Raw genomic sequence first — 22,744 nt, forward strand, 5'->3', positions numbered from 1 at the left:
TTAAAAAAAAAAATGTTCGTTTGTGGACAAATACTTGAGAACATGAACCCTGATATCTGAAATTTAGAAAATAATAAAAAGCACACTTTCATGTTTTTAAAAATCTTGTCTTTTATAGCTAGATCTGACTATTTTTTCAGGTGGAAGGGAGAGAAGTAAGTCTGATTCATACTTTTTTTAATTGACAATAATAGTCGAAAAATAATTCTGATAAAAAGAAAATATTTTGTTTCATTTTTAATTTATACTAGTCCTATCTTTGATACTTACTGATTTGAAACATTTACCAGTGGTCAATTCAGTGATTACCTGGACAGGATGCGCTTATTTGATCAGGGCACTCTGTTGAACATTAAACAGTATTTGAAGCCCGGTTAATTATTTGCACTGAATTAGCTCACCCTCGAATGATTGTGGCTTGTCTGAAAAAACGTAGGCAAGAAGAAAAAGCTAATTTCAAGAAAAAAACGAGCGCAAGGATGGTTAACAGCGCTTTGACCCTTCAGGTTCTTCCACTGGTCGTTCTCCTAGGGAGCACACATTTGTGCGTGAGTATGTTTTTATATTACTTTTCTTGCCACGTGCCAGCTCTGCTCCTTGCTGAGCCCTTCCCAGGCAGCTGGAGCATTTAGCTGAGGATCTGCATTTCAGGACACTGAGGTGCCCAAGCAAACGCTGCATAAGAGGGAGGCCCTGTGGTTTTTTTGGAGCAGATACCTACAGTGACAAGGAATGTCCCACCCGGGTGCGGTCGGTGGCCGGCCGGGTCCCGGGGGTGTGCGGTGGGGGCTGCAGTTGCTCCCCCAGCCCTGGGCACCGAGAGATGCTCCAAACCAGAGGGCTGCAGCATGGATGATCATCTTCGTGGCGAAGGGACTGGATAGATAGCAGATTAAACAGGTCAGGGGTCTGCGCTGGCTTGGGAGTTTTGCAAGATCTTTCGTGAAAGGTAAAATTTACCCCAGTCACGTGTTTTGGATGGCTGGATTGTCATTGCCGCTAACATTGAAGGAAGGTTAATGGCGAAATATTCAACTCAGCTAGAGGTGGTCAGAGCACTGCTCCGGTAGAGCTTGATATACTTTCCCAAATCTGTTCATGTCCTCTTTAAAGAAGACTGAAAGAATGACTTGTAACCAAAGCAAAGTTAAAAGTCAGTTTTAAAAACATTTCTTCTGTTCCTCCAAGCACTGTGATCAAGTAGCTTTTCTTATGAAGGAATCTGAGGTTCTTTCAAACCTCTGCTTTCTTAATGATGGTTCCTATGCATGCAGGTTCATATTTACTGAAATGCATTGAAAAATTTCAGATGTTGACATGTTTAAATCGAGTCCTTTGGGAAAAACATAGAGTGAGGGGTTTTAATGGGTTATAGATCTTTTTGAAGAGCTCAGTGAATTTGTGATCACTGATTTTTGCAACACAATAGGGTATTTATTAATTAGTGTATCATCAGGGCTATCTATTCTCTGACAACAGTGGATGTGGCACACTTGATCCACTGGTACATGTGACAGCTTACTGAGGGGATCACTTCTAGGATAGTTCAATGCCATTTGTACAGACATTGTGGGAACCCAATCTAATATAAATACGCTCATAATGAATTGGTTGTGTTAATTCACGCCCATTAAAGAAGATGTAGGTGCAGTCTTAGACAACACAAAGTCTTGCACAGATTTTTACTAACTAGTCCCAAGTGTTAGATTGATTCATTAGCTCTGACAATCCTTATCTGACTTTGCTCTAAATACTGCTGTGGAAAAGGTAGCGTATACCTCCCCCCGCCCCTGAAAATTCATTAACATTGCTCAAATGCAAAAGCAATTCTGCTGTCACTGAAAAGCAGCATGACAGAATATTCAGCAGGCTAGTTTTTAATAAAACATGTTTTTTCTTCATAATTAATATAACAAGGTTTTCTGGCTTAGCACTTGGCACGGATCCCAGAAAAAAAAAGAGGGGAATGAGTCGCCGTGACGTGACCATTGCATGACAAACATGTTATGAGAGAACATTTTTGCCTTAATGATTTGTTCCAAAGAAAAAGTTACACTGAAATAGTTCGAATGAAAAAAGAAAAGACTTTGTACTTTGCTGAAACCATGGAAAACACCCTTAAATTCCTATTTCTTCACAATTCTCATTTTTATTCGAATCTAGTTTTAGGAGGTTTTATAAGTAACATTCTGATTAATACATGTTATTGGTGAAATATTCCAGAAATCAAAGGCAGATTTAGGCAGTAACTCATATGGAGTCAGTCAAAATAGAACAGGAAAGCACTCGGACATTCATGGATCCGGCGGGTCTGGAGCAGGACCCTACAGCAAAAATTTCCATTTGATTCTTTCATATTACCTGAAGAGAAACTGATTTCACCTGCATGAATTCAAACTACTTCCATAAAAGGCATAAAGCAGCATGATGGGTGCAAGCGAGAACAAAATTTGGTCTTTATTTTAGCATATATGATGCAACTGAACCAAAGATTGTCTTCAGACATGACAAGACTTCTCAGGTTGGGGGGTTTTTTTCCACTTTTAATTACACTTCTGCTCAGCAAGATACTGTAGTAGAAATGTGCCTGCCATAAGATATTGGTTTGCTAAGTATTCCTTACTTAGCCAAAGAGAAAAATGAAGAGCTCTGCTGCAGCAGGTTGTGCAATTCAGCTGCACATCCTCCCTTACTTACACTTGTATTGAGGCAACTTTTCTGAAATACACATAGATTTAAATGGTATGCTTAAATGTTGTGCTGACTTGGGCTAGAGAAATCTGCAACAGGACAAGCCCAAGCTGGGTCCCACAACACTCCGGTGATGGAGCTGCTCATACACCAGGCTGCAGCTCCCATTTAACAATGCTCTCAAGTGCTTCAGCACATGCTCGCAGGAAAAAAAAAAAAAAAAGGGCTTTTTAAATCAACAGATGTTCAGATCAGGCTTTTTCCTCGTATCAGAGTTTTCCTGCAAACTCAACAACCCTGGCAGCAGAGAGGAAGACATGCAGGGGCATGAGAGCAGCAGAGGTGGCTCCTCACTGAATATTCCAGAACTTCAAAAAATTGATGTCAGCTTAGTTGTGATGGAGAGTGTTCTGAAGTAGTGACTAGCCATGCCCATCCCGATATCCAGTGCACTTAGTAGTGGAAAGGGAAAGATTAAAGTATCACATTAAGATCAAACAGTTGCAAAGAAAACTTATCATCGGTGCCTATCTCCTAGCTGGCCCACGTCAGGTAGGAAACTGTTACTAGCAGTACAGGTCTTTCCTTGCCTCAAGTGCTTGGAGACCAACATTTTAGGGTGTCCCAAAGCCAACTCTGTCTGACATCTTTTTGTACCCACCAACAGATCTATTCCTATAGTAAACTCCCACTTCTGCTCCCCTCACCCTCTCTCCAGTGCTGCACCACACGCACAAGGGCTTTACGCTCCACTGTGTCGCAAACCGATCACTGCAAAGAGAAGTGACTGCTATCAAGCCCGACTGGATTTGTGGCCCATCAGGTGTAATGCCCTTCTGCCGCGCTCGCCTAAATTTGCCTGATGCAGCAGGAAAGCGACAAAGCCTTGGGAGAGCCCCCAGCTAATTGTGCACCGTGCTCTCCGAGAGGGAAGCGTTCCTCACTGACCCCTGAAGGCAATCAGCTTATGCCCTGAAGCGTGCAGGTTGATATCCCGTGTAACTAAAGGGACTTAATGACTTTGCATAAGCTTTAAGTCTAGCAGTATAACCTGCATTCCCGGCACTGGCTGCAAAAGCGTTTGATAGTGCAGCGCGCTTGTGTTAGTGTGACAAGGCTGGCTCCTGCAGCCCCCATGAAAGAGATTTTGTAGCTTCCCCTTGCTGTGGCATCCAAGGCTGACCCCATTTTCCACCTGGGAGCACAAGCACACCTCATCCACCAGTAAGTAACTTTAAAAACAGCCAGCTGCTACCAGGTCATCCCTCACGGTACAAAGATTAACTTGGGAACTTTGATCTCTGGGAAAACAGGAGCAGGTAACTCCTGTGCAGAGAACCAAGCTGGTTTCAGCAGCAGCTCCAAGGGCTGTTGCCTTTTTCCTGCATCCCTATGGTTTTTGTATCAGGTGCTACCATGGGAAAGGTTCACAACCGAATAATCAGCCAAATAAAGACGTTAAATGTAAACTTCTCTGGGCACCCAGGGACCAGTCAGTAAGGACTCTGTCATTTAGTCTGAGGCACATGCTGCAGTTCAGTGTGGAGGCAGGAGATGTCTTGCTAGCAGAGAGGTGAAGAACTCGGAGGTTTTGGTGGAATCCTTTCAGAGAATGGTTTCCCAGGCTAAAAATACAACATGTGTTGCATGTGTGCTCCAGATGATAATATGCCCTGCTTTCATTATACTGCAACCATGGCCTTGGCTGAGAAATACAATGTCATTGCTGGAAAAGCCACTTTCCCTTGAAGTTCAAAGACTGTCACTACCCAAGATGGTTGCAGGCAAAAATCTGGCCGATTGTAAGAGCATCAGAACTGTCGATTCCCTCCTCCTTTGGCGAGAAGCCCAGACAAAGATTCCCACTGAGAGCTGTCAGCAGGATCAAGGGGTTCACTACGAAAAGGCAGTAGTTGTGTCTGCCCTCATGGCTCCTTCATGCCTTATGTCAGTCGTGGATGGAAGTTGATCAAATATCCATCCTTATTCTCCAGTTCATCCCCATCCCACCTCCTTCTTGGCTGCAAAGCTGTGACTGCACAGAAGAGCTAATGAAAGGGGTAATATTTGGGTTTTTGCTGCGGAGGCCACTTTGCAGTAAGTTGCGGGAGAATTTGCAGGACTTAGAGTAATTAAGTGAATAGGCCTATTCTTACCAATGCAGTTTAATGTTTGAACGCCTGTAGTGCTTTGTTGCAAAGTGTGTGTATGTGTAGAGGTAGTTTTCATCGCTCTGCTCGTCTGTCATGCCAGCTTGAGTAGCTACACTGTTTTCTCTAGAATTACTTCTGTTCTGCACACATGTAAATTCACAGCCTAACGCTGGGTTGTTGTCTTTGTGCTGCCCGTTTCTCCACCTGCTTTTGTGTTTTAATTATTCTTTTTGATTGTAATAAGGGGTAGCAAATGTACCCAAGACACAATAAACAGTTCAACTGCAGAATGCCGTTGGCAGCTGTAAATAATTTCCTTTGAATTTGAGGTCAAATCTTCCCAGCTTTATTCAGAAAGAATCACCTGAGATTAACTGGACATTTTTGTCTGAGAAAGAGCTGTAGGATTCTGTCCTGAGACCAAGAAAGCTCATGGTTCTGGCATTACTGTTTCAAATCTATTACATTTCATTCGTGTCTCTTTCGTGAGGAGTTGAAATGGAAACATGAAGAGTATCACGTACCTGCAGTGTTTAACCTTGGTACAAAACCCAATTAGCAAAGTTTTGATGGTTCTTTGGAGAAAGAAAGTTTTAGTGAAGTGCTAATCACTACGATGATGACGACAGACAACAAAGGTCAGGTGAAATTAAGATATTTTGAATTTCAGCCATTTTTCCACCATTTTTTCTAGAAGCCCTATAAATGTAATCCGCTCCACACTCAGCAATGCATCAGTACCCATATAAAATGTCTCTCCCAGATATCTTTTTTCTTTTTGCAAGGTTTCTTTTTTATGAGCCTAAAGTAATAAAATTTAAAATTGCTCTCCGCACATTTTTCCAGCTTCGTCCCCCATCTCTGCGGACCTGCTAAAAACAGGATCCAGCGATTTTATTCCCTCTTGAGAGAGCACACAAAGTATCAGTGTCGAGCTGCAGCAAGGAGACCGTTTGGTGAAACCAGCCCCACAGCCTAATTTCTTCTCTCCCCATCCACCCCCCACCCCACCCCCCCTTTTGTCTGAATCCTGCTCCTGGTTGGGCTCAGTATTGCACCTCGTCGGAAGGACAAGATCCTCCTCTGCTGGCCATGAGCAAATACGGCACTGCAGGCAGGAGGCCCTGCCTTCACTGCCCCTGCCTGCACCCCCTCCTGCAGCCCCCAGCCTGCAGCCCCCCCCCAAAACCTGCAGCCCCCTCCTGGACCCCCCACCCTGCAGCCCCCAACCTGTGTCCCCCTCCTAACAGCCTCCTTCTGCATCCCGCATCCCGCATCCCGCAGGAAAGGGCGAGCTCAAGCAGGCAGGAGGGAAGGAGGTGAGCACTTCTCCCTCCTCTGCTGCACACCACCATGGAAAGCTTCATGCAGGGAGCCAAAAGACTTAAATTTGGCCCTGTGGTGGCTGGTGGGGGTGAAAAGGCTTCAAAACCAGTGTGGTCTTGGTGAGTGGTCCAGTGGACCTCGAAAGGGAGGAGAAAAGTCTCCGTGCTGAGAGGTCAGCTCTGCCTGGGGTTTTGTCCCCTGTGGCTCCTCTGGTGACAGGCACACGACTGGGAAAAGCTCCAGGACAAAACAGGACACCAGAGCCTTAAGGTAAAGATTGGGTTTAACTCTTTGTCTCCCTGTGCCAGGTGCTCCAGGAGCTTTTGTTCCCAGTAACGTTAGTACTGTGGCAGCAGACAGAGGCTTTCATCCAAAAGCAGGAATCAAAATTCGGGACTCAGCCACCCTAGACTACAAGCGACTGCCTGCTCTGAAGGATATTATTGGAAACCTGCACGTTTTTTAGGGCCCCAGTTTATTGCAAGTGGGAGTTTAGGATATCTGCCCTCTTGCAGTCAGCTCTGCCCATTGGAAGAGTGCTTGGACAGGAGGGATAGGTGGGTAACCTGGAAAAGAAAGTAGTGTAGCAAAGTGCTTGGTCTCTCATCTTTCTTCTTTTCTCAGTGTGTGAGCCATCCCCTTGGGCACTGCGAGACTATCGTCTCTGCTCTACAGTGGGGGAAACTGAGGCACAGAAGAGCATGATGCGGTCATGTCCTGCACCTAACTCAGCCTGGGCTGAAACCCTCTGGCATTCCCGTGTGGTGCCGAGGGCTGCCCCAAGTGCAGGGGCAACCTCGCTGAACTCAAACCCTTCTGCCCCCAAACCCTTTCCAATCCCATCAGGCGAACAGCACAACAGGGTGCCGCGGAGAGCTGGGGGGGGAGATGAAATGTTTCTTGCTTCATCCTGCTCCCGTTGCTGCTTCCTTGCTCTTTGTTTCGTCTGTTCCTCCAAAAGAAAGGAGTACACTTGCAGGGTTTGTTTTGGTCTGTGTTTATGGATGAACGCTACCACTAATTGTAAATGGAGCAATTAGACCTTTTCTTTATACAGGCTCCATCGGGGTCTGGCAAAGGATCTGACGAACCCTGTACCTGCACTCAAGAAACACATACACCAAGGGCAGAGCTTTTACAGCCTTCTCATTTACTGTCATCTCCGCACTCATTCAGGAGGGGCAATTGTGTGAGTGCGTGTGTCCTTCCAGCTGCAAAGGATTTACTTATGTATGTGTGTGGCTCACTTAAGTGCACCTGGAAAGGGGCTCTGCTGAGCGGTTCAGGGGACATCGCTCTCATTAAAGGCAGTGGGAAGGGGAGAGCTGGAGTGTCTGTTCTCCCTGGCTTAAACACAAGAGGGATGCAAACGTGCCTGAAGCAAAAACTCATTTATATATTCCAGATAATATTCGCAAATGTGAATTCTGAGCATTTTTTGTCCTGTTTCTTATTCATTGCTTCTGATTCATTCGTTCCTAGTGACAGCCAGCGTTAACTGAGAATGTCTTTCTTCTGTATACCGTTTCTATACATAATGCTCAACTAACCAGGGCTTATATTTACAGTTAATTGTATCTGTAGCAATGCATAAGTGCACATAATGATCGTGTGTGAGTGTGTGTGTATGTACGCTCTCTTTATTACGCGTGTGAAATTGTTTGGAAACATGTTTTCTTCTGACAAATCATGAGAGGGATGAAGAAGAGCAGCTCCAAATCTCCTTCTTTACCTCCACTGTTAGCACGCATGTTCTCGTCGCAGGCAGGTAATCCTGTCCGCAGCTGGGATTTAGAGCAAGAGCTGAAATCGTCACGCAGGGGATGCATCCCGGTGTGGAGTCTGTGTGTCTCCTTTCAGACAAACCTCACTCACACTCTTCAAAGGCTGGGAGCCGTTTTCCTTCTTCTTCTGTTCCCTTTTGTCGCTTGCCCTTGATCATGAGCCAAACAGGAAAGGCTGGAGCCCCACATCGGAGGTCAGACACATGGCATTTCCTCATGGCAAGTGCCAGAAATGTTCTCCTCCACCCAAAGGTGGCTGACAGCCTTCCAGCTCGGAGGTCCGGATCCCACCGCCTGCAGCAGACGTAGGCTCCCGGGCCGTGCCGTGCTGCCCGACCTCCGCTCTGCCCTGCCCAAGCGCGTCCCAACCTCCAGCTTCGGCAGCTGGCTGGGGCACGGTCTCCGTCGGTGCTCAGAAGTTAGACAGATAGTCAGTGCGCGGTCACTTAATAAGAAAAGAGGCAATTTAACTTGTTCAGGACAGGTTTTTCCCAAACCACACCAGCCCAGCAGTGTGGGCTGGATGCTTAGAAAAGCCAGAGCTCCCACGCAGGTTGTTGGGAGCAGGGGGTGTTTTAAGACGTTTTGTTAATCTTTTGAAAGAGCTCTTAAAATCCAGCCCAGTTAGCTACAAAGTGGGTAATGAGCTTATCTGAATATCCAGCACTGGGGGCAAACAAACTTTGTGCCATAAACCTGGCTCTGTGCTGGCTTTTGTTTTTCCAGAAACTGACCCTCTGCCCTTTTTTATCTCATGCAGGCTTCCCATTTCTTCTTCTTTATCGACCTGCTGCATGGTAAGTGGTTTCAATTTCTTCATTTTAACTTCTGCATACAAAACTGAGAGGCTGGCAACCTGGTCCACCAAGAGTCTTCACTAGTGCCCAGCATTGAATTTTATTAACTTCATACACAGCTTTGCTGAGCTCAGAATAAGGCCTGTGATCAAGCAGAAAGTCTGTTTGACTTTGGACAAGTAACATGGTGAGCACTTTCAGACCTCCCCGTGTGCTCTATGTCAGTGCAGGAGACAGCCCTGCATCAGGTTGCAGCCAGGAGCGTGTCCAGCACGCTGGAGCCCAAAACAGAGGTACGGCAGCAGTACCAGCTTGCAGCTGATCATGGGGTATTCCTAGACCCCACCTGCAACTCACAGCTCCATTCCAGTCCAGGACTTTTCTGCCACTCTGCGGCTTCATGTGCTCAACACAGTTTTGGGGACCCATGGGTGACACAGTGGGTCATGGGCTGGAGGAGAGGTCATGGTGCTGGGCTGCAAACCTCACAGAAAGATAAGCAAAGAGTCTAGCTGTGCACAAAAAATTGAAGGTCAAATAAATGAAGGCTAACTTTCCCTTGCAGCATACAACTAACTGTGGAACTTATTTCCGCAAGGTTTTGTCCAAAGTGCAAGAAGGTTCAAAAGCTCATGCAAGTAAAAAATCATTAAAGGCTATGTAGCATTAAGATGTTGATAAGAGAAACGCTGTGATAAATGTTGTGTGAGGATGTGTAGATTGTGTGAGGATTTGTACATCCTTTCACAGCCTACTTGGTCCACGTAGAAGATTATGGTTTTATTGATAAATTTAGTATTTTTGCAAGTAAGCCCTGCTCCTCCTTTTCTTGATTTCAGTGGCTCTTAGATATGCGTTTATAATTTATAGCTAATAAAGTATTACATTAATATTTCTCATTTTCCTGCAAAAAAGTGTGTGGCTTTTACTATGCACTCATTACTCATCTGCGTTCCGGTTCATTCCAGTGGCATTTTGGCTTCCAGGACAAACCTGCAAGTCTAGCAGCCTTGTAGCTCGTACATGACTGCTTCTTTCCCCAAATCAATGTTACTCTTCTAACAAGATGTTTGTGGAAAACAAATTTCCAAAATATTTGTGCATCTGAGCTCAGTATTTGGCTTCTGCAAGTATTTGGCCACAGAGTCACGTCCTTGGCTTCAGGCTTTACGCACAAGCCTTGTGCAAACCGGTTGATTTGCCTTTTGATGGTAGAGTAATCCCTTTCACCGTTTCTTAATTCATTCCCTCCCTCGTGTGTTATGGTCCTTACCTCTGTCCCTCCACCGTCCCTGCACTCTCCCGCTCCCCATCTTCCTGCGAGTCCCCACTCCTTCAGCCGTCATCGGCCGCCTTCGCCCAGCGCCCGTCCCTCCAAGGAAAAGGTGCTGCAAAACTGCTTTTAAGTAACAGCCACAAAACTATTTGAAAGGCTTGCTGGCTTTGTTGTTAGCTAGTCTCACTTTTTTCACAAGTTCTTTCTGAAGCCACAGATAGTCCCAGCCACAACCTGCGTGGAAGGGAGGAAATACCGTGAGGTCTCATCTCTGCAGAAGTGAATGGGGAACATCTCGTTATTTAAAATACAGTCAGGATTTCAGCCTCATAAAAATAACACTACATTATTCTCAGAGCTGGAGACAAAAAGTATTTAGAGAGGTGGTAGAAAAACTCATCCTGCTTAAATTAGGCCAGATTTCAGTCAGTCCCCAGAGGTTCAGAGAGCTTGAATAAATGCTGGGTACTTTCTGGTGCTCTTGATGTGTGTTGGCAATATGCTTTAACTTTGCACATCACTCATCTTGACAACTGCAGTCCAACAAAGTTACCTCGCAATTCAGGTCACTCGATGGCATCCTAATGCATCACTTTCCCACTCGGAACATTAGTCATGACTTGATCCAGTGAAGGTTTTGAAAACAGTGTGACTGCCGGCGTTGGGATATCTGTTCTCTCCATAACAGAGAGCCCGTGTAAGCTAATGAACAAGGGGATATTGATCAGAAATCCATCGCTTGATTGACAGCTCTTGGCAATGTGAAAAACTGCAGATGAAAGCTTGAGCAGTTTAAAAGATCACCCAGACCTCAAAGCTGATTTGAAGCTTTAAAAGTCAATCTCTGCCTATCAATTATGGGGGGATTTTTTTGTACTACACAGAGGAAAGTTATTCTTTGAAAATTTGCATGCAGGATGTCTAATTTAATTTCATGTAATAGTCACATTTCAGTGACAAATGTCAGATCACTGCTTTTTTTAAGCATGTTAAGGTTTTCCAGCACTTACAAAGAATGAACACTCTGATTTAGTAATATGTTTAAATCAACCACAGTATCAGACTTTGTGCGTTAATTATGTGCTCAGATAAAAAAAAAGTGTTGTTTTTGCTTTACTAAACCTATAGCTTGTTATGAATAATTAAAAAAATGGAATGGGAACACTTCTTAAATAAGAGATGTGGAAGCCAAATAGTGATTTAGTGTTGAAGCAATGATAAATGAGAAGACATCTTTTAGTTTGATGTCACGTACCCAAGTCAGGGTATTCTGTTCTTTGTTTTTCACAGCTTTGTGTGGCTGGGGAGGACACGGAGTAGCTGGGAGATAGGAAGCATCACTCACGTGACCCGTAGAAGCTATTTCTGTTTCACAGTTTCATAAAGAGGGATGGCAATGGAGAAAGCAGGGACACTGGTGATTTCTCAGATTGGCTGCACTCTCACATCGCTGTGGCTGGTTTCCCAGCCAGGCAGCTCAGCTCCACGACTCCCACTACTCACACGAGGGGCCAGGGTACCCAAAAGGGTTTGCTGATGTTTTCCGAGCCCTTTCCGCGTGTGCCCTTAACTCCACAGCTTGGCCGTAAAGTTTCACTTAATGGTAATCGCCAGCCTACGAGGGGGTTGCTCAGTGCCACTCACTCGACTTTAGCCCTGGCCACCCAAAGGTGCTATCCTCGAGGGCTGCTGGGTGCCAGCCTGGCCTCAGGTGTGCATTAGCCTGTCCCAAAACTGCCCAGGGGTCATCTGCCTCATCAGTGCAAACAGGGGGTTGTGCTCCTCCACCTCTCAGAGCTGCCAGAAGCAGACATCCTGCAAAACGTGAATTGCAGCTTGGCCAACTTGGGTTTTACTGCAGAGATGCGCTTAAAATAGTCCATAATGGGTCAACAAGTAATTTCCTAAGTGTTGTTAATAAATGATTAATCTATTGCTAAGAAATTATGCCAGTGTAACAAAATGAAGTGACAGTCTTGTAATTTCTTAACACCATACTTACACTGAGCAGTTGATTTAAAAATCATGGTAGAGGCTTCTACAATGGCTTAGCTATTTGTGCTCATTCTGAGCACTTGTTTTTCCTCTGTCAACTCAAGAGAGTCCTCACCAGCCTCTGTAAAACATGCTGGGAGTCTTTGCAGTCTGCTTTTGACAGCTGTAACTCCCCTGTTCATCCTTCATAACTTTTAACAGGTATATCTTTTTTATACAAAGGGCTACCCCATCCCTCAGGATACTTCTTTAAAGCATCTGTGGAATAAAAGCGAACATTCCCCACTAAGATTTTGAAAATAAACAGGGGAAACAAAATCAGACTTGTTCAGACAGTTCCCTCAAACTCAAGTCCTCTTGCAAAATCTCCCCTCCGACAAAGTGAGCTTGCAGGCTGCATTTCAGGCAAAACCCTCTTTTTGTTTTCCTTTCTTAACTACATCACATTAAATTTAATTTTGTTCACTGTAGACAATGTCCTTATCTTCCAGTGAGATCCTTCTGTTCCTCAGCAAGGCACACACTTCTGCAACACTTGCACACTGTCGAGACTCAGCTCCTGTGGAAATAATGAGCTGAGGAAAAGGAGTCTTGACTTGACATAGCAATAAATGAGGTGAAACTTTCCTCTTTTTTTTTTTTTTGGTGAGAAATGAGAGTTGGCATGTAGGAAAAAAAGAAGAAAAAAAGACAGTTCTATTTTAATATGAAATATAAAACACCCATTGTACAAAAGTGGAATTTCTTTTTTTTTTTCAGAAGCAAAGAAAGAATAAAGATAAAGGCTGCAAGCGAATGAATGAGGAGAGAAAACTAAGATAATGCAGTCGATAATCAGTTCAAGGCAGAGCATTATCCATGGGGCCATCGGTCCGGCCCTAGGGGAGAGCTTTTTAAAATGTCTCTGTACGTAGCTTAGCTTTGCTCATTACCATAGCTTGTCTTTGAAACACCGGAGTGGCTTCCACCGGCAGCGGCCGTACCTGTGCAAGGAGCTGCCAGCCCACTTTAATCAACCGACCCCCCCAAACGCGGGCTGGCAAAGCTGCGGGTCCTGCCAGCGCCAGGCTCCCGGGGAGGACGCTGGCTGCTGGGAGGCTGCAGGCTCCGCGGAGGCAAGGTTGGGTTTTTCGGCACGTGTCTGCTGTGCCCGACCCTCGCTCCTCTGCAGGGGCTTTTGGACGGGGAGCCACATAGGCGTGCGGGTGCCTTGGGCCCTCATTCCCCTCCGATTTCCCCCAAAATGGGTTTCTGTGTCCCCACGCGCAGCAGGCACCCACGTGCTGATGAAGGTCTTGCCTTGCGCTGCGGCGGCGGCGATGCTGGTGGTCAAAGCAGCTGGACAAAGAAAAACCCTTCTTCTCGTAGGAATCTAAATCTCCTTTTCTCACTGTGCCGGTAATAGCCATCAGCACCTCTCCTGGTTGTGGGGCCGTGCGGGGGGGGTCGTGCCCGTGCCTGCAGAGCCCCCCGCCTGCGTCCCCTCCGGGGCATCCCAGTTGCCACCGCGGGAACTGGCTGAGCAGCCAGGGCTCCAGCACCCTCCAGCACCGGTCCGGTGGTGCACTGGGTGAGCTCTGTCCACGCCAAGGAAGAGCTGAACAGCACCCTTGGTCCTCCAGACAGTGCGAGCTCTGGACCCGCTGGTGTCCCAAACAAGCTGAAGGAGAAAAGGACTGGGCATCCCAGGGAACGGCTTCTTTGATACCCTCTCTCCTTCAAGCAGTTTTAATTCCTCTGTTCTTCCACCCGCTTCTCTCCCCTCCCTGCAGACCAGGCTGATGAATACGAGTACTACGACGAGTACACGCAACCGGACCAGGACCCCCTCCTCCAGCAGCAGTCCTCGGAGGACCCCGACTGGTTCGAGGCATTTTTTGGCTACAGCGATACTGGAAGAGGTACCTCTGAGGGGTGGGCAGGGAGGTGAGGAAGGGGTAAAATCCCAGCCCTGCGCTTGCAGCATGAGCGTGGCAGGCCTCGGCTGCCAGCCTGCTCTGGAAATGCTTGCATCAAAGAGATGAGTTAGGAGGATTGTTTGCAGTGTTCTCCTTTGTATTTCTCTTGTAAGGAGCCTGTGTTTTATCTCTGGGTTTCACAGGATGGATTCTGATAATGCAGAACATTTCTGATTGCTACTACAAAAAAGCACAGGCTTATTTGTCTATAGACACTGTAAGATGTAATTGCTGTTTTCATGGGATATATGTTCTGTATCTATGCTGGGAACCAAATGTAGAGCAGGCTTCCTTTTTTTTTTTTTATTTCTTCTCAGTTGCAGGGTCTCCTTTTCTCTTTTCTTTTCTTTTTTCTTTTCTTTTTTTCTCTTCTTTTCCTGTTTTGCCAAACTTCAGGAAAGCAGGAAAGGTTCCTTGAGATTGCTCAGGGAACACAAAAGGAGAGACAGGGAAGTTGCCTGTAACATCCCCTGGGTTATCCCCAGGTACAAAGAAAGCAGAGCTGGTATGTGACTGTCCCCAGCACAAATTGCTCCTGGCAGCCTGGAGTGGAGTGGAGAGGTTGAGCATGGTGTAAGGAGCAGCACTCCAGTGACTCTCAGCAGGTGCCTGCTCCCTTGGAGCAATAGCAATAACACCAGGAGGTATTACACGGTATAATGGTGGGGGATGGCTATTGCAGGGGAGATTTACTGCCCAGTTGTGACCAGGGCAATGCCAAATCCAGACCCCTCCACACTAAGTGCATGAAGGCACATGCCCAGGGCCAGCTCTAGTTTTTAAGGCATCTGCTTCTGCCGCTGCCATCGAGTTAAATCTGTCCCTGAGCAAAGGAAGGGACTTGCCCCATTACAGGTCCATCATAGACATGGCAAAGGGAGCTGAGGAGCTCCAGACCCAAAGCCATGAGCTGTTACAGCTTGCGATAAGCTCTGCAGCAATTCATAGCTGCTCCTATGGCTGCTGAGCTGATGCATAAGCACGGTATGTGTTACACGGGATGCTGTGCCCAGCAAGGCAGCCTTCTGCAATTAGAAAATGTGAGAAGAAAAAGCAGGTGATGGAGGTGGAGAAGCTGAAAATAAAACTAAAAGTTCTCCATCCTTACCCCAGCAGACCCATGCTCCTCCAACCCCTGCAAGAACAACGGTAGGTGTGAAAACAGAGGAAGCAGCTTCAGCTGTCTCTGCCCCGAGCCATACGCTGGGACTACGTGTGAGAAAGGTAATCGCCCTTTTGCTGATTTACACTCCTTATGTTGGCAACTGATGTTACCGTTACAGCTCTGTCAATGGAAGCAAACACAGGGCTTTATAAACCCACTGTTTGCTAGGCTGGGGGTTTTGACACCCCATTGCAGTCATGTTCATAGGTCTCACACTTAGTTCCTCATCCAGATCAAGGTCTGTCTAAAGCAGTATCCAGTAAAATAGACTTCAGGTGTGCAGGAAGCACTCCTCTATCCCCTGCCAGGTGGGCAGTGGGGAGCTGCTCGTTGGTCCTGCAGACTTTTTGCCATAGATACTGTGAACAAGAAGAGAAATCCCAAGTCCACACCAGCCAAATGAAAGCCTCCTCAGAACGTCAGCGTGTCTTCCCATGGTCCCAGCAAGGGCACAGCTCTTGCGCACACACAAATGCTGATGAAGTACCTCGTGTCTCTGTTTCACACAGTGAAGAACATGTGTCTGGAGAAGCGTTGCCATGGTGGAGACTGCCTGATTACATTAACCCCACCTTATTTTCAGTGCAGATGCAATCATCCCTACAAGAAACCCGACTGCCAACGAGGTGAGCACTCAGCAGAACGCTGAGTGAATTGTGGTGGGGACAGTACGGTGGGGTCACCTCACCACGGCTGGTCAGAGGTGGGAAATCACAAAGAGCCCACTGCAGAGGGTGGTCCTGCCCTAGTCGTCCAGCCTGAGTCTGCTACAGCTCCCATCCGTGGGGCTGGTCAGTGATGAATCATGCTTGATTTATAGGGTGGTGGTTCAGTCACTGGTAAAGCCCCCAGTGATAAGTGTTTTTCAAGAGTTCATAAGAACTTGATGCCGGCAGGCTAAGTGGGAGCTCTCCCAGTTTCCATTGGGCATGCAAATGGCTGCATAGTGTTCAGCAGAGCGACAAAGCTGTTCTGTGTTTTCCACATTGACAGCATCTTCACCGTGCAGGCCAGACCCTTGCAAAAATGGAGGTATCTGCATACGGCACAGAATCAGATCCAAATTCACCTGCAAGTGCCCTGAACCTTTCAGCGGGAGGTTCTGCGAGATCGGTATGTCACCACACCAAGCGCCGAACATACCCGGGGCACTGGCCTCCTTGGGGAGAGCGTTGGAGGAAGAAGCTGACTTCTGCAGCCACCATTAGCAAAGGGACTCCAAACAGTTCCCATAATGATGTTTTCTAAGTGTGCTTCAGCAAGGCCCCACTGGTATATAATGAATGAGCACATATTTCGCAGAGGTTGCATGTGTCTCATGGGGTAGGAGCGTCGGGCTTTCCTTAAACACTCGAAAGCTGATGTAGTAAAGATTCATGTCCAGTTGCCTGTGACTCCCCAGGCTGAGGGGACAGACACTGATACAGGATGGGTGGCCAAGGGCATGGGATTACCCCAGCCTGCGTGGAGAGCCTTCTGCCCCTGCAGCCACCACCATGGGCACCACACTCCACGCATGTTTCCAAGGAGAAGGATTTCTTTCTTTCTCTTTTAAAAGTTGATTGCACGTCAAACTCTAAGTACCAGTACGTGCTCCACATTGCAGGTGACTTTTCCTCCACCTCGCTTATACGTTAGGTTCACAACCCCACAACCTTCCTTTTGGCTCATCCATTGCCCTAGAATGATAGCAGCTCTATGCCCACTTCTGTCTAATCCTGCTGATACCATTTCTTGCCCAGGACACTGATGGACAGATTCAGCTTTGGCATTAAGACACCTCTTAGCTGCTAGGTCTTTACCAAGCAAAGAGGTTTCAGGCATTTGAAGTCAATCAAGCTTCAAGCTGGACAGATGTTGGGACATTACTCTTATTTCTGGCCTCTGTAGGATAAGGGATATAATTACAGGACCCAGTAGGTCCTTCTGATCCTCCATAAAATTAACATAGGGCAAGGAAGGGAAGGAAGAGGAATCACTTTGGGCAAGGAAAAACACAAAAATAATTTTCATATCAGCATTGTCTTCCTACAGGACCAGATGATTGTTATGAAAAGGCCTCCTCTAAGTACAGAGGAAGTGTGAACCAAGCGGTGAATGGCAAGACCTGCCTGCACTGGAATTCCCACGTTCTCTTGGACTACCCTATTAATGCCTTTATGGAGGACGCTGACTCTTATGGCATCGGTGAACATAACTTCTGCAGGTAATATTTTGAAGAAGCAACTGTGGAGGTCTATATCAAAGAGAGCACTGAGGAAAAACTGCTCATGAGTTTGGCAAACTGATGGTGTTAAGATCTCACGTCTTTCTAGACACCGCTTGTCTATAAAATACCAAGATGTTAGAGGTGCATTCCCTAAGTCACTGTACTGAGGTGAGGTTTCCAGAAGCAGCCCTCATTTCCCTGAATCAGTCCCTCATTTTTCTTAGGGTTAAGATGGGTATGGGAATAGTAAAATGGCAGAAGCCCTGCTTTCTTATCTCGGGTATCTTCCTTGTCAAATCTTATGAAAGAGTATCTTTGAAAGCTTGGCTGTCATATGGGAGCATGAGGCTGCTTCCCTAAGCATCCTCAGATCCTTCACTGGTTTCGTGGAGATTTCCCCATTCCTGCTGGCTGATGCTCTCAAATGTTCCCTTCAGGAACCCCGATGAGGATGAAAAACCCTGGTGCTACATCAGAAAAAGTCACAAAGTGGAATGGGACTTCTGTGACGTTTCACCCTGCTCAGGAACAGGTAAAGAATCAGAAGTAAGTTTGGCGGCATGTAGGTGGTCCAGAGCAGCAGGTAACTCCCTGTTACTTAACTCCTCCAGTCCGATATTATCTCTGCATAATGTATCTGCTGTCTCTTCCAATGCAGCTGAAGAGAGCCTATGGCCAACAGACAGCTCAACAGACCCACCTGGATCAAATGAAATATTCAAAACATGTGGACAACCAGAAATTCAAAGGCCACTCACGAGGATCTATGGTGGAGCTAAGACTACAGCTGGCAAACATCCCTGGGTGGCATCTCTGCAGATAAAGACTTCAAAAAGGAACACACATTTCTGTGGTGGAGTGCTAATTCAAGCATGCTGGGTTCTTACTGCCGGGCACTGCATTGAGTAGGTGCATGTCCTATGCCTAGGGTAGATAAATGTATAAAAATCAGGATGGTTATTAAAGGCAGTTTGGAATTCAAACTATCTGCAATCTAAATGATTGCTGGGAATCAAATTGAAAGGAAAACTTATATGTGAAAAAATGAACACGTACATGAAAATATGTATATACTTGAAGATGGTGCTTGCTGGAATAACAAATTAAACTTACCCCCCACTCACCCAAAATGAGCTAAAATAGTTGTGTGAGAGGAAAAAAGGAGGAAAGTAACAAAGTTTTGCAATGTAGAAAAGAATGTATGAGAACTTCAGGGGATATTGGGATACCATAAACATCATCACGTATTGCATCATAATTAATATCTCCAAAACAGCCAAAATATGCATTGTGCTTTCAATTGTTTATGTGCCAGCTAGCTTAGAATATGACATTCCCTTCAACATTTTTGTTGAATAGGTTGGAAACCACCATACTTGGAAACTGGTAAATTACACTCTGGAGATCATTCCAGCTCAGATGATTTTACACATGCCCAGACAATGGCAAGCAATTGTACCCCCATGGCTCCATGAGTTGCCACTCATCATCATAGCTGTAGTAACAGACCGTGTGCACTGCTACTCTGCCCTAAAATGCAAAGAAAACAATGTTTGTGCAGCTTTAAATCACTTTATTTCATGATTGCAGCAAGTTAAGAGCACATGTATTGTCCAACACCACCGCTTCCCTGACTAAGCCCTCCTATAACAATCTTAGGAAATCTTCTTGCCATGCTCTACAACAGGAAGCAATATCTTGACTTCCAGATACTAAAGGTGCAGGTTTTCACCACCACTGATAGACAATGTCTGCATGTAATTTACTTTTTTTTTTTTTTTTTTTTTTTTTTTTTGCAGGCAACCAGCAGAAAATCTTCAGGTAGCCCTTGGAAAGCAAAACCTCAAGAAGAAAGAGCATCAAGAGCAAATATTTGATGTGGAGAAGATCATCGTACATTACAAATACAGAGAGAAGGATGGTGTCCCACACAATGATATCGGTAAATCCCTTTTATTGAATATTCATGTGGCTCACCTCCAACCTCAGTTATTTGAACGCCTCTTTCCAACTCAAGTCAATGTACAATTTCCATTGAGACTATATTCTGGAAATAATTAGGCCAAATTGAGGTTTAGACCCATTTGAATCTTTAGGATGTGAATTGTGATGGGCAGGCAGAAGTCACTGTGTGGGAGGAGCAAAACAACAGGGACAGGTCCAGCATATAGTGCAAATAGCACGTCAGGTATATGCAGCTTTGCGTGGGGTTGTGTCACAGACTGGTAATGATGGTTAGGGATTAAAATTAGCTACAAATACTTTTTGTTGTTGTTTATCGTCTCTCCAGCACTACTGAAATTGAAGCCAGTTGATGGTCACTGTGCAGTGGAAACAAAGTATGTGAAAACAGCGTGTCTGCCGCACTTCTTCTTTCCCGTTGGGACTGACTGCTTCATTTCTGGATGGGGCATGACAGAGACAGGTATTTGTGGCCTAGCTGGATTTTGGTGGGTACTTCCATGGCAAGGTGGGCTGGTGCTTTCAGTAGCAATTGCCAGACCCAAATGTGGACCTAGGCACTTAGTGAAAACAAGAGATGGGATTCAGAACAAAGGACAGATAAACCCTGCCATGGAAATTACTCATTAGGAGAAATCTCCAACTGCTAGACCAACCAAACCTTTCAGAGTTCTGAAAAAATCTCTGATGCATTTTTTTTGCTTGCCATCTGACACACCATGTCATGGTTTCATCTGAAGCCAGCAATAGAAGCAAGAAGGTATCAAGAGAGAGGCTATTGTATAGTTTGTGTGTTTCAAGACAGGACCAAGAAAGATGGGAACTTTCACATGGTTTTCCAGCCCATTGGGTCAGATAAAGCTTTTCAGAAGCAGCATCTGGATCTTCAGATGCACTGAAAAATAAAAAATCCCAAAGCTTTTCAAGTTCAACCAGCTCTATCCAAAACCTTTCTTGCCCACAGTAAATCCTAAGGGGAGAAATTACTATGCTTAAAAAAAGATAATGGCAATTTTCTGAAAAATGCATTTTCTCATGTTCTGATTGATGTGTTGCTGTAAAGCAGCAGAAGGAAAATGTGTCACTGAGGCTGCAGTAGGTGTCCTAGTGCTTTGTGACTGATACAGCCTGATACGATACATAGGACCAAATTCTCCCTTCTGATGTAACTCTCATTGAAGTCCACAAGAGACAAGCGTGTTCATTTGATCAGAATGCACCAACAGAATTTAATGGACATTTTTTAAAAGTTCCAAATAAAAAGTCTCTCTTAAAAAGGGTACGGGGAATTTTTTTTTTTTCCCCCAACAAAGATATCAAGTACCCTGTACATGTTCACACTAGATGGCTACTTCTTTGAGCAGAGCTATTATTAGCATTTCAGGAAATCACTGCAGAAATGGAATATTTCCTGAAACTCAAGCAGAACCAAACTTATAAACCACCTTTGATTATCTACAGATGTAGTGCTTTGAAACTCTGGCTATTGCCTTTAGATGTCAAGTTATGTCTTTAGATTCACTGTAATTAATCATTGCCCTTAAATATTGTATGATTTTCAGTTTTCATCTGTTTCATTAACTTGTGTGTTAAAACATCTAATCGCACCAGTCTGAGAAGTGCTGAGCAGCTCAAAGCCCCATGGGGACCTGTGGGAGCTGCAGACAACCAGCACCTTTGAAAAGCAGGATTACACGGGTAAAGCTGATTGGAGCCAAATTCTGAATACTTGACCTTATGCTTTTATTCAAGCAACAACTTGGTATCCTGAGTGAAGCTTCCAGGCTCCAACTCTATCCCTTATCATTTCAGACAGGTACTTCTTTTCTTCCCAGGCTAGCACATGCATTCCCCCCCCGCGCCCGCTATTCCCCCTTCCCATCCAAATGGCAAGCAAGCTCGTATTTTGAACAAAGACAACATGTAACAGGATTGGAAGGAAGGTGACTCCATTTTTTTGGTGCACATCCTGTAGATGAAGAATCCCATCAGCTGCTAGATGCCAATGTCAAGCTGATTTCACAGAAGAAATGCAGTGCACCCAGAGCATATGATCACATACTGGATGAAAGCATGTTTTGTGCAGGAAATCTTCGGAGACCCAGAGCCGATTCTTGTCAGGTCTGTTGCTTTTTCTGTATTTGAACACTAATTTTTTGTGTAAATAGTCAGGCTGTGCAGAGTAATAGCTTTGGCAGGGTGCTGCATACGTATCTGTTTCTCCCATCAGTGTATTTCAACAGTGACCATCTTTCTTCAGTACAGTTTGAGATGTATATCCCTAGAGCTAATATTGTCACTGTCAGCCACAGGCAGATCTATGGAAGCTAGAGACTAGCCTGGAAAGTTTGGCTTCTGAGGCAGTTTGTCATAATAACCTGGAAACTTGCCTTTTTTCTCTCAATTTTATTATGGCCTCTGCTATGAGCACCAATTCTAATCTGATTTTCAGTATCAGAGCTAAGACTCGCAGGGAAACTCAGGACTGGTATTTCTTTTCACTACAGCCAGTGCAAATGTGAAGCAAGTTCATATTTATACTGTTGTAAGATAGGGAAGCATTTGAACAATGCTTCCTGACATGCAAACTACCACTGCAAGCATACTTCACAATAGAAATCACCAATAAAACAACAACAAAAAAAAGAGACCAACCAGCTCAGAATAAAGTTATTTTGAGGGGTGTGGGAGAGATCAAGTGTTTTCATTTATGTCAAGGATCACATCTTTATCTTTCTGAGGTCAGGTTCTTAATGCCTGGTACTTTCATGCCTGGGAAATTTCATGTGACCTTGTCAGATATACGTCACAGACTTGAACAAACAAAAACTTACATCCAAAAAGTCTGGTATCATTTGACCTGGTTCCAGAACTGCAAGCCTATTCAGGGACTGAGCAGCATCTGATAGTACATGTGATAGGAAAAAAAAAAAATCATTACAGCTTCAAAGCCTTATGATGGGAGGGGGACATTCTTATTCTGGTTAATGTCTTGCTCCATATTTTGAATGTGTGTGCTTTTTCTCATCAGGGAGACTCCGGAGGCCCACTAACTTGTGTAGAAAATGGCTCCTACTATGTATATGGCCTTGTGAGCTGGGGTGATGGATGCGGGTTAAAGAACAAGCCAGGAGTTTATACCCAGGTGACAACATTTCTCAGTTGGATTAAATCCAAAATTCAGTCTGAGTCAAGGTCACTTCATTAGGAGACAGCTTTGGAATGACACATGGTAAGCTTGAGATATTTACTTATTTTTATCATTTCCCCAAATGCCTCCTCTTTGACCAAAACCATTATTGATATTTCCTCATGGCCTACATGGAGCATCCTTCACCACCATCTTGAAAATAGCCTTAGAGCATTTGCTAGAATGCCAGTGACAGTTTTCCTGTTGGGGACTTTGAAATAAGCCCACATTTTGTATG

General features: G+C 45.2%; 1 protein-coding gene across 2 annotated transcripts; it reads left to right on the forward strand.

The window, feature by feature from the left end:
- The first annotated feature begins 389 nt into the window (after positions 1-389).
- HABP2 (hyaluronan binding protein 2) lies at positions 390-22,566 on the forward strand. 2 transcript variants are annotated; one of them, XM_069797019.1, is made up of 13 exons: positions 390-548; positions 8,715-8,751; positions 13,795-13,923; positions 15,094-15,204; positions 15,655-15,771; positions 16,139-16,258; positions 17,180-17,351; positions 17,792-17,886; positions 18,013-18,259; positions 19,154-19,296; positions 19,645-19,779; positions 21,292-21,437; positions 22,348-22,566. In XM_069797019.1, exons 1-13 carry the CDS (start codon positions 408-410, stop codon positions 22,522-22,524), a joined length of 1,770 nt encoding a protein of 589 aa, XP_069653120.1. In that variant the 5' UTR covers positions 390-407; the 3' UTR covers positions 22,525-22,566. The 2 variants fall into 2 exon arrangements, with proteins under 2 accessions (XP_069653120.1, XP_069653121.1); XM_069797020.1 differs by having other exon boundaries at positions 15,097-15,204.
- Positions 22,567-22,744: the final 178 nt, after the last annotated feature.

This window comes from Haliaeetus albicilla, chromosome 11 (assembly GCF_947461875.1).
Source record: "Haliaeetus albicilla chromosome 11, bHalAlb1.1, whole genome shotgun sequence".
Lineage (NCBI taxonomy): Eukaryota > Metazoa > Chordata > Aves > Accipitriformes > Accipitridae > Haliaeetus > Haliaeetus albicilla.

Coding starts and splice junctions, on each gene's coding strand:
- HABP2 (XM_069797019.1), top strand. CDS start 408: ATGATTGTGGCTTGTCTGAAAAAACGTAGGCAAGAAGAAAAAGCTAAT. Junction 13,924..15,093: donor CTACAGCGATACTGGAAGAG/GTACCTCTGAGG, acceptor TCCTTACCCCAG/CAGACCCATGCTCCTCCAAC. Junction 15,205..15,654: donor TGGGACTACGTGTGAGAAAG/GTAATCGCCCTT, acceptor TGTTTCACACAG/TGAAGAACATGTGTCTGGAG.